Here is a 15,712-nt window from a genome sequence, read left to right as displayed (position 1 = left end):
AAGTTCTAAAATTCGTCGAGCCATGCCTAACAAATTTTTTTGTCAAATTTTGTGATTTTCAGGTAATGTACTCTTGTGTTGTTTCATCATTTTTCAAGTTTTAATTTCTTAGTGAGGGAAAATAAAATAAAAATACACACTTAGAATAATGACCCCTCTAGAAGCAGATTTGGTGAAAATTAGAGATATATTGTTGTAGATAAATCCCAAATCACACACGGAAACCCAATTATTAGAATTAATCCCTTCTAATAACAAGTCAATCAATTCCAACAATCAAATCTCAAGAATGTTTTGTAAGGAAAATACAAGTAACAATAAAGAAAGTAGATAAAAGAACACAACTACAACACAAGATATACGTAATTCACTTACACTGGGGTTACATCAATGGGCAAGTCAACAACTAGAAATCCACTAATCATGGAAGAAATTATAAGTATGGAGGTTTATACTTACCTTCAACTTCTTGGTACACAAAATCTTTACACCCAATTCTAGTTAAAATCAAAATAAGAAATCGATCTCATTCTTATTGTCACAAGCCCATGATTACAATGTGAAAATCACCCTCAAGAACCCTGACCATCTATGTTTTACAAGAGAAGAAAGATAAATACATAAAGACTCAATATTTTCTCACACCCCTTCTTTACAAAGAGAATCCACCTTTTATGAACACTAACGATCATCTAGGGACCCTCTTTTATTTTTCATGAGCTAATGAAAGGACATTACCCAAAATACCCACATAAGTGGAAAAGCCTATCAACACCTAAAACCAAATAATGTGGTGATTTTATATCACCAAACCCAACAAAGGCCATGGATATTTTGGGAAACATCAAAGAATTTTGGCAATGGAAGGCAAGGGGATTTCAGTCATTATATGGCAATCTCTCATGAAAGTTTAGAGTCAAATGAGTATGTCTCGATCAGCTATAAAACATAGAGTCAAGAATACAAGACATCTCACATAACAATACTGCGTTCATTTAAAAAAAATTGGAATTATTTATTAATCTATAGATATATTTAAATAGTCATAATTTTTTTTCTTATTATAAGATTGATTAGATTCTAAATTAAAATTCTATATATTTTTCATAAATAACAAATATTTAACTCACAATAAAATTATTATTTTAAAGTCAAAAGCACAAAACCCAGTTGACTCTTCCCGATTTCCATTTACCCTATTGATATCTCAGACGAGTCATTCACATTGACTATCTTGGATGGGTAGGCTGCGAGTCGTGATGACTTGAGTGACTCACCCCTGTAGTTGAGTTTGAAGTTTAAAAACCATGCACACGCTTGGCCTGTTCTTAGTGTAATATTGGAGAAACGGTCACTCACTATTCACTTATATAATTGTCAAATATATATATATATATATATATATATATATATATATATATAGATATATATATATATCGAAAGAGCTTTATGTAGCTTATAGTGAGTTGTGAGACTTTTCTTCCTAAATTTATAAAAAATTATTTTCTAAATTTTAACCCATTAAGAAGATTAATTAATAAGGCAGGTTTCCATTTTGTTCCATTACATATTCCAATAATTAACAAATTTATTCATCATCCGAAGTTAATATTAAATATTACTCAGTTCTTAATCACAATTAAATTATTTTCCTAGAAAATCTATTTTTTGCATGTTTAATTGCAGAGAAAATCCTTATTGTCCTAAAAAACCATTTCCCCATAAAAGTATATATGTAAAAAAAATTTCTAACCTCTAAAAAAGTAGTTACGTATAACTTTAGACTCAAAATTGAGAAAATTTGCACAAAGGATCCTTCTATCTTTAACTAAATAAAATAAATGTCGTAAATTGATCCCACACATCCAAATTGAGCATGATGATTGGGAATGTACCTCCAATAATGAGGGGCATGCATTTCAACAGATAAAATACATGGCTCAGATACGCAAAGTAATCTAAGTAGACTTTGGGCTCACAAACCCAACCAGGTTGACTATCACATAATTGAGCCAAGAAATTTATCAAAAGATGGGTTAATCTCCAAAGATGTAGAAAAGATTTAACCCACATGAAGTTTTTCTTTCCATACAGTTGGCACCTGTGAATTAGATTTAGTTTTTATCTGCCACAATTCAAGGAAATTTTGAAAGAGCAATTTTAGGCATTAATTGTGTGGATTGTGACTTACGTGGCATGTATAGAGGTGTGGGAGGAGTTGAAGTATGGCTCAAAAATCAATTAGGCCTGGTCCAAGTGTATATATTGTTGGGTCAATCAATGGTAATTTGGGTTAGGCTTGTAACTTATGTAAATGGCCCATTTATGTGGTGATTGTGGTTCTTTTGTTGTAAGAAGTCTAATTTTAAGTTTATGTCTTTTCTAGTGAAGAATATAGAAAAAGAAAAAAATTCAAGTGATGAAAGGTTGAGAGGTTTGAGAAGATTAAGATTTAGAAAAAAGGTGAATCTAAGTGATAAAGGGAGTCCTTTTATCGATTTGCCCCATTTTCTTTATGGTGAAATCGAACTCTAACACTCATACCTTTGTGGACGTAGTCTTTGGGTGAACCACGTAAAATCTCGTATTGTGGGTATTGTGTTCTTACTCTTTTCTTTGTGTGGTTGTTTATCTTCTTTGCATTTGCTACTATTAGTTGGGTTATCCTTCATTGCAATTATTAAACAAGATCTTGAAAAGTGTAACATATAAGGTTTTGGTTAAGTATTAAATAGGTCTTGGATCAAATGACTAAGTGAGCTTCACAAGTGTGTTCACATACACAACAGGAGGATGGTTTCAATACTCCACTTCAAGTGCATACGATCTAGATTCGTGAATTATATGAAGTGTGACTACGGAGATCGAATCTTGGAAACCCCGCATTCTCAATTGTCTACGTGTATCCTTATTCCACCCGTTGAGTTGCCTTCAGTACACATGGACAAATGAAAATTTGATGGCTCTTGGTGGTCACAAAAGCATAAGTCTCCATAAATGAACTCAATTATATGATATCTTTTGTGTTCCTGATATGAAAGAAGAAATCTATCAATAATCTTATAAATTATGAATTAAACATTTTTTAAAGATCTTCCAAATCTTTTTTCTTCATCTATTTGTATTAGTTGTCTGTTTAAGAACGACATCTGGTCCCTCTTGGACTCAATGACAAAAGTTTTAGGTTTCTTGATAAATGTAACATATATTATAAGTTGAACACGTGAAATACTTTAATTTATTTGAAAGATGTAAGATGTATTATTTTGATTAGGTGAAATGGATAGTTGAGCTGACCATCACAAAGAAATAAATTTTCCAATTAATATTAATGATTCATTTTGATATTTGGGATCCATTATAATTATATTCATTTTTTTATTTGCAATCTTATCTCCTTCACCCATAAATTTAACTAAAGCTCTACTATATATATGTACCTAAGGAGCAATTTGAGAGATATCCGAAGATAATGGCTCATAAGTTTGAGATCAAATTAGATATCAAGTGCCCTGCAGACAAGTACTATCGGCTGATTAAGCACAATCTCATGGATCTCACAAAGATCCATCCGGAGATTTACAAGAGTGTTGAAATAATTGAAGGAGATGGAAAGAGTGTGGGCACAGTCAGGCTGTGGAAATATGTCTTAGGTAAGATGACATTAAATCAAGGTCTACCCTACTTAAGTATTCAAATACACCAACAATTTATTTTTCTTCTCTGTATTTTTTAAATATATTTGAATATGTAAAAGTATAGTTGTGGCCAAGGTACTAGCTAGCTTGGTTGGTAAAGTCTTTGGTGATGATACAAGACATCATCAGGGTTCAAATCCTTGAAGTACAATTTACTCTACTCATTAAAAAAACAAAGGTTTATCAATAAAAAATAAGTTGGGGATAATTTTTGAGAATTGACTGATACCTATCAGGATCAGAACTAAAATTTACTCATGAGTACCAATTAAAAATACCTCGGAACTCAAATTAATGGTTAGTTTAATGATTTTTCATTAGTATAAATAAATAAATTGAATATATTCTTATTAGTAGAATATTTCTTACTCTTACATGTCACATAAAGGGGAAGTTTCCTTCTGTGAGAACGTTAGGAAGACAATGTTTGTCTGATATGACTTAAAAGTTTCAAATTGGACTAATCTTTTGTGAGGACGTTCTCTATGGTAAAAAGATCATCCACACAAAAAATCAGCCTAATTTGAAACTTCTAACCACATTAAAAGTGGTTTAGAACTGTGAATCGTCGTTTTTTTTACTGTTAATTTGTAAATCACTTTTGACGGGGTAAGAGATCACACTCACAAAAAACCAGCCCAATCGAAACTTTTAAGTCACCGTAGGACATATTTTGTCTCCCACTTTTTTCTCCCTACAGATCTTCATGATTTTTGCAGTCATCTTCAATTTATTTTTTTTCATATTGTTTTGGTTGATTATAATATATTTCTGACAACAGGTAGTTCACTTTAATGACTACTTCTCTCCAATGATCCCAATGCTAGATAAGTAATATAATACAATGTCTCATAGATTCACTGGGATTTGTACTATCATCTCCCCATAACATTTATAGAGAGATTCTATTAGCATGCCAATTTTTTGCTTATACACACCAAATTATAAGGAAAGAACCACTTAATTTCAAAAGATTGGTGTATTATAAGTACAAGTTGACATGCCAAGTTCTTTTATGATTTTTATTTGATTTTAAACTTCTATGGCTTGGCTTTGTTTATTTGATCACAGGAGATGAACTTATGTTTGTCAAGGAGAAGACCACATCCATTGATGACGAAAAAAGGTCAATTGTTTTAAGTGTCATGGAAGGTGATGTCAAGAATCATTACGACTGTTTCAATCTCGAAATTCATGTGACTCCAAAGGGTGATGGGTGTGTTGTTGGGTGGGCTGTGGAATTTGATAACGTACATGATGAGGTCCCAACTCCACATCACTATATGGATTTGTTCGCTAAGATCTGCAAGGGCATCGGCGCTCATGTTGTCAAGGAATAAAAATAAGTCGCAACCAATGACAATGACGATGTTGGTTTCGCAATAAATGATGTGGAGCTTTCATATATAATTAATCCATGTTTGTGGAAGCTTATATGTAGGAGCTTTCATGCTCCTAGATGGAGTGGTTGTAGTGTGTTCTTCTCTATGGTGGTGATGCTCTTCTATAAATGAAGCTTGTGTTTGAGATATGATAGGGATCTTTGGATTCAGGTTATGTATTCCAACGGTGGTATGCCCCTTTGCAATGTAAATTATTTTATTTTATAATATTTCCTTGTTTGTTTTAAAAAATAATAATAAATAAATAAAAATGAAAATATGTAGTTAATAGGAAACTCCTAGTATGAAGAGGCATCAAACATACAATTGAGATAGGGGTATATTTCTAGGGATTCCAAAGAAATTGGATGTTCTTATAGATGAAATTCGTACTTCATTTGAATTCAATTAGAAAAGTTTGAGACCACTCCCTCCATGAAAAAGGTGTAAGCTCGGCACAACCCTGTTAAACACTACATGAAAAAATTGATTATAAATTTTACGTCAAGATTCATCGAGTTTACCCCTTTTTTCAAGTAGTGTCCATTTCTATTCGACCTTTGTGCTGATCCACTTTGCAACGATTTTCATTTGGATACCCTTTATTTGGAGTTCTCAGGCAAGGTGCTCACTCTTCTTGGGCTGTTAGATAGCTCATTACCAGGGTCCCCTCTTTTAGTGTTAAACCCTAGTTGTGGTAATAACTTTATTGTACCAACATCCAGTCCTTAGGAGTGCAACTTGGTCCAGATCAAACTGAGAATTAAACCAAATCGATAGCTTTGGGATGGTTTGATTCGGTTTGGAACAAGTTGTGGTTCAATTCCAAGTTACGAAAATGGAGAATCGATCAATTTGGTTCAGTTCTTGGATCAAGCTTGTATAGAACGGAACCAAACCCCAATGCAATAAATATATATATATATAATTATCATGAATATTTTAGGAGTTAGGACATATATTAGTGATTTTTATGGATAAACTAATGACTTTTTATGGAAGGATTAGTGATTATTGTATAAAATTTTATGTTTATTATAAGTTTACTTTTTTCATTAAAAAATATATCTTACAATTTATAAAATATTGACAATCCGTAGAATCGAACCAAACCGACTTTAGTTCAGTTTGGGTCGGTTTGGTTCCCATGGAATTTGGTTCAGTTCTGATTCTTATTTAGTGGAACCAACCTATGTTAGTTCGATTCCAATTTGACCTCAAACCGAACCAAGTTGCACCCTTAGGTGTCATTGGTGTGAAAAGTTAAACCTCTACTTTTTGGAGTTGCAACAAATACAAGCTCTCTCTCTTTCACTATAACACAATGATCTAGTGTGTTAGCAGATGTGGTCAAATCAACTAATTATTGGAATAATGCCCTGAAAAGTCATTTTTAATTAATTTATTAATCAATAAAATATTTTTGAGTTCATTTAGTTCGTTTAATGTATTTTTCATCACACTGCATATACAAGGAAGTTTCATTAATCATGAGATTGTTGCACTACGTCAAAATTGGCAAAAAAAACGACTGCTTAAAACATTGCAGCAACAGTCATTTTAATTGAAGTTGTCTTTAATAAATGATTGTCTTGAGCATTCGGAAAAAATGACTGCTGTTAGCAGTCGTTTTTTTGGATTTATAACTAAAAAATATATATTAATATGTAACAACTACAAAATCCATCTTTTTTTTTTTTTTTTCTCGCTCAAAATCCATTGTCAATTTTTCTCCAAAACAATTCTATGATATTAGTTTCTTTATTTCTTTTACAATCAAATCAACCTAACCTACTTTAAATACACATAATCCCAATTCTAAGGAAAAAAAAAAAAAGAAAAAAAACGGACCCCATCACCCATAACTAAAGGGCAACAAGAGGGGAATAACCAACAATCCTCAGCAATTGTGGGGAGAGGGTCGGAGGTGTTGTGAACTCTCATTCATTCCTGTAGACTGCTCTTCGATGCCAATCACAGAGAAACCTTGCAAGAAAAATTGAGAAATGATTAGACATGTTAATGGACCAACAATGAAAATTCATGACTACAAACAATGCTACTCACACACACTGTACTTCTAATATTCAAGCAATCTATTTTATGGATTGTATTTCGAGTGCTGGTGTTAGTAGCCCAAGCATATCTGTTTGTAAGTGCCTTGTTCTTTTATGGAAAAATTGTGATCTTTTGTGGTTCTGCCTTAATGTTTACTGTTTTCACACCTAAATAAAAACAATGAAATTCAAATAAACAAAAGATGAACAATGAAATACAATAAATAACTGAAAAATCATAATGTCTGCAATTGATTTCCATGATTTTATCCCCAAACCTACCTAAATTAAGGTTTTATAGTTTTCCCGCAGTTTTGTATCCAAAATATCTAGCTTAAAAGAAGGAAATTTTTCATGGGTTTTGATGATTTTGAAGGGAAACAGTAACTCAATTAAGAAATAACATCAAAATTCCTGAAGGGATGCCCTATGAGATCTATATTTGCAATATCTTACATATAACTTTATATCACAATGGCAAAACCCAATATCACATCATCCCTATAATTGATGGTTTTACTATGAATGAATATTAATCACCTACTAGGATAAAGGTGTTTGTTTTTATTAAATCTACTTACTATTCTTTACAGTGCAACTAAGAACATCTATTACAGATCAATCTGACATGTAGAAGAAACATCACTGACAAAATATATGTTCAGACTTTGCAATGGATGTTTAACAGTTTGGTGTCCTAGTAGGAAGATTCGGTGTTACTTCCAACTGCAAATTGTTTTTCATTATAAACTTACAGACTTAGTTTTTCATTTCTTTTAAGTAGTAATAATTTTAGTATCCAACTGTTTCAGCAAATACACCAAGCCCTTGCTTGTCATCAACTCCTAGTGGCCAACCTATGACACCAAATTCCGCATCTTACCTGCCTGGTACTCCCTGGTGATCAGCCAATGACACCTGGAAACGGTGGTTTGGATGTCATGTCTCCTTCAGTAGGTTAGATTGCAATTCCCTGCATTTTTTACATCTAATTTGAATTTTATGATAAGTCCATTTAATCGACTTTACTTTTCCATGATCTGGTTTTCAATTCTTCCGTATTAAAGAAAAGTAATTCTAGGAAAGCCATCAAATGCTCACTGATTTTGCTGAGGATCAACTTTAGCTGCCCCTAGAGCTACTGAAAGTCTATGTTTGAATCCTAGCTTCTCGTTGGAAACCTGACCTGGACCTAACAAAGAGAGACAACAATTTTGGAACTATATATTTGAGCAATGAAGAATATAACTAAAAAGAATGCAGGAAGCATACTAAAGTCAATATTAGATACACAATCACATATCCACATAAATCACTTCAATGAAAGGGGAAAAGTTGAACACTGGTAAGGCAAGACAATGAATATATGTAGATGAATGTTATCTAGGGCAGTACTACAAATATATTTCAGCAGTGCTCATAATTTGAAGTATTCTAGTAAAAGAGAATAAGTGAGCGAATTGTTACCATATAAGTGACTGGAAATACTTCCATTAGGAATGTACTCATAGATAAGTATTTGTGACCATTTTCTTGGCAGTAACCCAATAGACTGACGAGATTCTAATGTCAAATGGATGAGAAATAAGAGTACCTGATAAGTAGGAAATAATCTCAATCATTCAAGACAAAACATGAAAAAAAAAAAAAAAAATTAGCAGGAATGCAAATTTATGGAATTAAAGAAAAAAAAAAGATATATAAAAAAAATCACCATTGGCAAATTTGCCAACAAAATATGAAAGAAGTAAAAGGATTAATCTGTTAGAAAGAAAATGTATCAAGCCTCATAGAACTAAAATTAGGAAAAACATAAATAGTTTTAAGGGGAATTTGAAATTTATTCATACTAAAATGGACTTAAACAATAAATGCCATGTCAACTTGCTAATATTAACTAGAGGAGAAGTGGGGTTTGTTTGAGGAAGTGGACCAATTTCAGCTTATTATTAGTTTCTTTGAGGTAGGTAATACTATACCTTGTATTATTTTTCTCATTGTACTGTAGAATGGTCTGTGTGAATGTGAAGGCAGAGTATGTAAATTCAATTTTCTTCATATTCTTCCTAACAATACTCTCTTACTCCAAAAATCTATGCTCCCCAAAATTGGGTCTGTCTTTTAATTCTCCTTCCTAATTTCTACCATTTGAGGTTTATGAAGAATGTATATTTAGGTCCTATACAATTTAGGGTCTTGGTTGACGTCAACAGTTTATCTTCCCCTAAATTTTTTCCAGAATACAATTTCAATCTATGTTTGATTTGAAGCTTCTCGTTCATTCTGAAAACAACTGAAATTTTAATAGATTTTTTCTATGCCATACCCTGCAAATTTCTGTGGGAGCTGAGGCAATTGTTTCGCGCCCAAAATCCTCATTCCTCTGAGTGAAAGCAAGTATATTTTGAACTGGTCTCAGTCTTGGTAACCTGACACAAGAGATTTGTGTATTTTATTAATAACCATGTAAACAGAATATTGTTAAACAAAAACAACTAAGGAACAGACCAACACCTGAAAAAATAATAATAATAATTAATAGTACATTGTAGGCCAATGAATCATACTATGGAAGGTTTATTGATAGATATGCACAATTGCCAATTGGATAACACTTGGGATATTATGAAATGCATATTTATTGAAAATATATAGATATTAGTAATTTAGAAGCTATAATTATTGCCAGGAACACCATATGGCAAGGCATAAAGTACCAACATCATTAGAAGCTTAAGAACTTGTATGAAAAATGGCTTTTCCAATTTTAAATTCAGATTATGTTTACTCCCAAATGCAAAAGTAAAACTATTAATGGTCAGGATTTTGTGTTTCCTAATGCTCCTTTTTCATGAATCTACAGATCATAACCCCTAATTAATTAGGTACAACATAATTTCAAATGAGATCCTATTAATAGTGCATTCATGCAGGCTGCATTTTCTTCTTTCTACTGGTTGGTTTAATTAAAACAAAATAACATGAAAGCAAGAGAACAACTTTAAAGGGAATTCACAAATTATACAGTCCCAAAATATAAGCACGTATCATGTTCACAACCACATTTCAAAATTGAATGACTTTTACTTGTTTGGTGAATTTAAATAAGAAGTTCAGCAGTACCAAGTGATGTATCAATGCATCTTAGAATGACATTAACTTAGATTTAAATTCATTAAATCTTGTTTATCATATGATAATTGTTCATCATTCAATAAAAAACCAACAATCTTTTTTTTGTTTTTTTTTTTCAATTATTTCAGAACTTTCATATTAAGATCAAGAAAAAAATCCAGCAAAAAGACAAGAACACATAAAAACCCCCAAACTTACAAATTGTAAACTTCAAGTTCTCAACGTTGTCCTTCACCTAGCATATCTTCCTTCAAATCAAGTTTATCCATCCAAAACAAAGAATGAAATAGAAATGTATGGTTAAAGTTGGCAGGTTCTAGGGTTTAAATAAAATAAAAAAATCACAAATGACACCAAAAATGGTAAATTTACATTGCAATGTCTAACTAGAAGATGAAGAACTAGGATTATCATGGATTGATTGAAAAAAATTAGGTTTCTTGTTTAGGGTCTTACTTCAACAACTTCTTTTAAGCTTCAACGGTTGAGTACCTCCCCGAAATCAACCAAAGACATTGAGATCCCTCCAATTTTGTTGATTTTCCTCTTGAAATCAAAATGAAGAAGGGAGAAACGATTAGAATTTTGAGGGGGCAATGGAAGTAGTCGAAGAATCACGCCACTAGTCCGCCATTTAGGGAAGAAAACCCTAGATTTAGTAATCTTCCGCCTTCAATCTCTTAACCAATCGATTGGAATTCAATCTCGCTGTTTCGTGAGGGACAAATGTTATGGAAAATATAAGACTGAAATCGAATGGCGAAAGACAAAAGTTTCCAAGACGAGAAAGTCGCGAATGAACGACAGCTTTGGACGGTCCGTCTGAATCACTAGACGACTAAAACCCTTGTTTTATCAATTTTTATTTTGTTAAAATTACAATATTAACCTCATGGCCCTCAGTTGTTTTATTTGGAACGACATTTGAAAACAGTCAACTAAAAACGATTACAACAAGACAAAAGTTTTCAAGACGAGAAAGTCGTGGATATGAATGACAACTTTAAAGGGTTTGTCTGAATCACTAGACGACTAAAACCCTCATTTTATCAATTTTTATCTTGTTAAAATTACTATATTAGCCTCATGGCCCTCAGTTGTTTTATTTGGAACGACATTTGAAAATAGTTTACTAAAAATGATTGCTATAGACAGACATTTTTAGCGTCATATTCATTTCGCAAATTTGAATTTTTGACATAGTGTTGATGAAGTATGAGATATCTTATGATCCTTTAGATAAAATTATAATATAATTAAGTAATCAACTTAGAATTGAAATGAGAGAATTAGTTATATAATACATTTTCACTAAAATTGTCATGGTTATGAATGAAGTTGGGATTTCATTTATATGACTACCATGTTGTTAGAGTGTATGCATTTGATGTAGGAGATTTTATTCTCAAGATATATCATGTTTATCATGCACTCAACACACACACTCTTATTAGTACATTGATTGATTGCGCATACCATTCTTGTTGAAATCTACAATAAAAAAATAATTGAACTTATAACATAGACCGATCTTATAAATTCCTTAGATCTAATAAACTTATCTATCATTCAGAGCAATCCATTCACTTTGATTTTGTTAATAGTAGTTCACAATCATTGATTACATATGACATTAATTGTGTAACCCATGAACTACTAAGATGAGGATAAGTATTAACAATCATTAATTTGGGGAATATTCAAGATAGAACAAAAGGTTAATCATGGGATACAAAATCATGATGAGGTGAATTTTGATCACTGATTAATTAATAAATACATATTCTATTTGATAAAATATCTAATATATATTACCTATCGAAAAAGAGTTTCTTCTATTATCCATTGATAATCCAAGAGTCCCAATGACATGCATAAAGACTAAAGGTTAAATACTTGAATAAATTTACCAAGGTTTCTATATGGGATATTGATTATTGAAGGAGGAATTATCTAATGAAAAATTTGTGGTAAAGACCTATTAGTTAAATATCTAATTCCAAGAATTCAATTATAATATACATATATTATGTCACTTACAATTATTAACCTATTGATTTAAACTTAGTTGATTATTACAACTTAATTAACTTGGAATAGGATATCCCAGAGCAATTTGAGTTTGTACTCAGATCGAATCGATTTATCATTTTATCTCCATAGTGTGACAAGTCCAAAGTTCATTATTCAATGTGTTTTTATTAAGCTCATAACGTTAAAGGGTGGTTTGGGTATTTCATTAAATGTTTACTTGGGTCCTACCGGATTTTATCTAAAATCGGTTCGGTTCTTAATAATTCATTTTGATGTTTGTGGTCCATTATTATTATGTTCATTTTTTATTTTCAACCTTATCTCCTTCACCCATAAATTTAACTAAAGCTCTACTATATATATGCACCTCTGGAGCAATTTGAGAGATATCTGAAGATAATGGCTCATAAGTTTGAGATCAAATTAGATGTCAAGTGCCCTGCAGACAAGTACTATCGTTTGATTAAGCACAATCTCATGGACCTCACAAAGATCCATCCTGAGATTTACAAGAGTGTTGAAGTAATTGAAGGAGATGGAAAGAGTTTAGGCACTGTCAGGCTGTGGAAATATGTTGTAGGTAAGATGACACTAAATCAGCTGTAGCTACTTATGTGTTCAAATAAACCGATAATTTATTTATTTTTCTCTTTTTTTTTTTATTTAAATTTATTTGAGTATGTAAAGGTAAAGTTGTCGCCAATTAGTGCTAGTTAGCTTAATTGGTAAAGTCATTGGTGATGATACCAGACATCATCAAGGTTCAAATCCCTGGTGTACAATTTACTCTACTCATTAAAAAAAAACTGGTTTATCAATAAAAAAATAAGTTGGGGACAATTTTTTAGAATTAACCGATACCTATCAGGATCTGAACTAACATTTACTCATAAGTACCAATTAAAAATACCTCGGAACTCAAATTAATAGTTAGTTTAATGATTTTTCATTAGTAAAAATAAATAAATTGACTATTCTTATTGGTAGAATATTTCTTCATCTTACATCTCACGTAAAGGGAAAGTTTCCTTCTGTACTAAGATTCTTAATATATATATATATATATATATGGGGAGCATTCAATAGACAACGTTACGGAGACAATGTTTGTTCTATATGACTTAAAACTTTCGGATTGGGCTAATGTTTTGTGAGTAGGTTCTCTATGATGAAGAGATCATTCTCACCAAAAATCAGTCAATTTGAAATTTCTAACCACATCAAAAGTGGTTTAGAACTGTGAACTGTCATTTTTTTACCATTAATTTGTAAATCACTTTTGATTGAGTTAGAGATTACCCTCACAAAAAATCAGCCCAATCGAAACTTTTAACTCAATTTTGGAAAAATTTTGTCTCCCACTTTTTTCCCCTTACATATCTTCATGATTTTTGCATCATAATTGATTTTTTTTTTTTTTTTTCTTATTGTTTTGGTTGAATATAACATATTGCTGACAACTGGTAGCTCACTTTGATGACTACTTATCTGGAATGATCCCAATGCTAGATAAGTAATATAATACAATGTCTCACAAATTCACTTGGGTCTGCACTATCACGTCCCCATAATATTTATAGAGAGATTCTATTAACATGCCAGTTTTTTGCTTATAACATACCAAATTATACGGAAACAACCATTTAATTTCAAAGGAATGGTGTATTATAAGTAAAAGTTGGCATGCCAAGTTTTTCATGATTTTTATTAGATTTTAAACTTCTATGGCTTGGCTTTGGTTACATGATCAAAGGAGATGAACTTTTGTTTCTCAAGGAGAAGACCACATCCATTGATGACGAAAAAAGGTCAATTGTTTTAAGTGTCATGGAAGGAGATGTCAAGAATCATTATGACTGTTTCAATATCGAAATTCATGTGACTCCAAAGGGTGAAGGGTGCGTTGTCGGGTGGGCCGTGGAATTTGATAACGTACACGACGAGGTCCCGACTCCATATCACTATATGGATTTGTTTGCTAAGGTTTGCAAGGGCATCGGGGCTCATGTTGTCAAGGAATAAAAATAAGTTGCAACCAATGACAATGATGATGTTGGTTCTGCAATAAAAGATGTGGAGCTTTCCTATATAATTAATCTATGTTTGTAGAAGCTTATACGTAGGAGCTTTCATGCTCCTAGATGGAGTGGTTGTAGTGTGTTCTTCTCTATGGTGGTGATGTTGTGGTCATGCCCTTCTATAAGGGCAGCTTGTGTTTGAGATGTGATAGGAATCTCTGGGATTTAGGTTATGTATTCCAAGGGTGGTATGCCCCCTTTGCAATGTAAATTATTTTATTTTATAATATTGCCTTGTTTGCTTTAAAAATTAATAATAAATAAATAAAAATAAAAGTATGTAGTTAATAGGAAACTCCTACTATGAAGAGGCATCAAACAACATACAGCTGAGATGGGGTTATATTTCTAGGGATTCTAAAGAAATTGGATGTCTTCATAGATGAAATTCGTACTTCATTTGAGTTCAATTATAAAAGTTTGAGACCACTCCCTACGTGAAAAAATGGGTAAATTCGACGCAACCCTTTTAAACGCTACGTGAAAAAATGGATAAATTTGACGTCAAGGCCCATGGAATTTACTTTTTTTCAAGTAGTGTTCCTTTCTGGTCGACCTTTGTGCTGATCCACTTTGCAACGACTTTCATTTTGATACCCCCTTTGGGAGTTCATGGGCGAGGTGCTCACTCTTATCGGGCTGTTAGATGGCCCATTACCAGGGCCTCCACTTTTAATGTTAAACCTTAGCTGTGGTAATAACTTTGTTGTACCAACATCCAGTTATTAGGGGTGCAACTCGGTCCGGTTCAAACCGAAAAATGAATCAAACCGATAGCTTTGGGGTGGCTTGGTTCGGTTTGGAACAAGTTGCGGTTCAGTTCATGGTTACGAAAATGGAGAACCGATCAATTTCGTTCGGTTCTTGGATCAAGCTTGTATAAACTAATGACTTGTATATTATTTTAGTAGTTAGGACATATATTAGTGATTTTTTTAGATAAATTAATGAATTTTTATGGAAAGATTAGTAATTATTGTATGAAATTTTATGTTATTATATATTTAGTTTTTTAATAAAAAATATTACTTACAATTTATAGAATATTGACAATCCGTAAAACTCAACCGAACCAATCGACTTTAGTTTGGTTTGGGTTGGTTTGGTTCCAATGGAATTTAGATCGATTTTGGTTCTTATTTAGTGGAACCGACCTATGTTGGTTCGGTTCCAATTTGATCTCAAACCAAACCAAGTTGCACCCCTAGGTGTCATTGGTGCGGAAAGTTAAGTCTCAACTTTTTGGAGTTGAGACAAATACAACCTCTCTCTCTCTCTTTCTCTAAAACACAATGACCTAATGTGTTATCAGATATGGTCGAATCAAC

The 15,712-nt window shown here is 32.2% G+C and overlaps 2 protein-coding genes and 1 long non-coding RNA gene across 14 annotated transcripts; 2 read left to right on the top strand and 1 right to left on the bottom strand.

Moving 5' to 3' along the window:
- Positions 1-3,447: 3,447 nt before the first annotated feature.
- Positions 3,448-5,226, top strand: LOC147394062 (major latex protein 146-like). The gene is made up of 2 exons (XM_086454188.1): positions 3,448-3,653; positions 4,770-5,226. Exons 1-2 carry the CDS (start codon positions 3,473-3,475, stop codon positions 5,036-5,038), a joined length of 450 nt encoding a protein of 149 aa, XP_086310314.1. The 5' UTR covers positions 3,448-3,472; the 3' UTR covers positions 5,039-5,226.
- Positions 5,227-6,748: 1,522 nt separating this feature from the next.
- LOC147394061 (uncharacterized) lies at positions 6,749-11,110 on the bottom strand. Of its 12 annotated transcripts, none has more exons than XR_015181821.1 (6): positions 10,471-10,534; positions 9,464-9,566; positions 8,605-8,731; positions 8,239-8,329; positions 8,021-8,125; positions 6,749-7,066 (listed from the first exon to the last, which is right to left on the bottom strand). It is a non-coding gene; the product is annotated as an uncharacterized LOC147394061 (long non-coding RNA). The 12 variants fall into 12 exon arrangements; XR_015181820.1 differs by having other exon boundaries at positions 8,021-8,110; XR_015181823.1 differs by lacking the exon at positions 6,749-7,066 and adding an exon at positions 7,073-7,305.
- Positions 11,111-12,653: 1,543 nt separating this feature from the next.
- On the top strand, positions 12,654-14,611 carry LOC147394060 (major latex protein 146-like). Its single transcript, XM_086454586.1, has 2 exons — positions 12,654-12,886; positions 14,060-14,611. Exons 1-2 carry the CDS (start codon positions 12,706-12,708, stop codon positions 14,326-14,328), a joined length of 450 nt encoding a protein of 149 aa, XP_086310712.1. The 5' UTR covers positions 12,654-12,705; the 3' UTR covers positions 14,329-14,611.
- The last annotated feature ends 1,101 nt before the right edge of the window (positions 14,612-15,712 follow it).

This window comes from Akebia trifoliata, chromosome 9 (genome assembly GCF_017979445.1).
Source record: "Akebia trifoliata isolate Shusen 1 chromosome 9, ASM1797944v1, whole genome shotgun sequence".
NCBI lineage: Eukaryota > Viridiplantae > Streptophyta > Magnoliopsida > Ranunculales > Lardizabalaceae > Akebia > Akebia trifoliata.
The sequence above is the reverse complement of the archived record's forward strand: the minus strand, read 5'-3'. Positions and strand labels throughout refer to the sequence as shown.

Coding starts and splice junctions, on each gene's coding strand:
- LOC147394062 (XM_086454188.1), top strand. CDS start 3,473: ATGGCTCATAAGTTTGAGATCAAATTAGATATCAAGTGCCCTGCAGAC. Junction 3,654..4,769: donor GCTGTGGAAATATGTCTTAG/GTAAGATGACAT, acceptor ATTTGATCACAG/GAGATGAACTTATGTTTGTC.
- LOC147394060 (XM_086454586.1), top strand. CDS start 12,706: ATGGCTCATAAGTTTGAGATCAAATTAGATGTCAAGTGCCCTGCAGAC. Junction 12,887..14,059: donor GCTGTGGAAATATGTTGTAG/GTAAGATGACAC, acceptor ACATGATCAAAG/GAGATGAACTTTTGTTTCTC.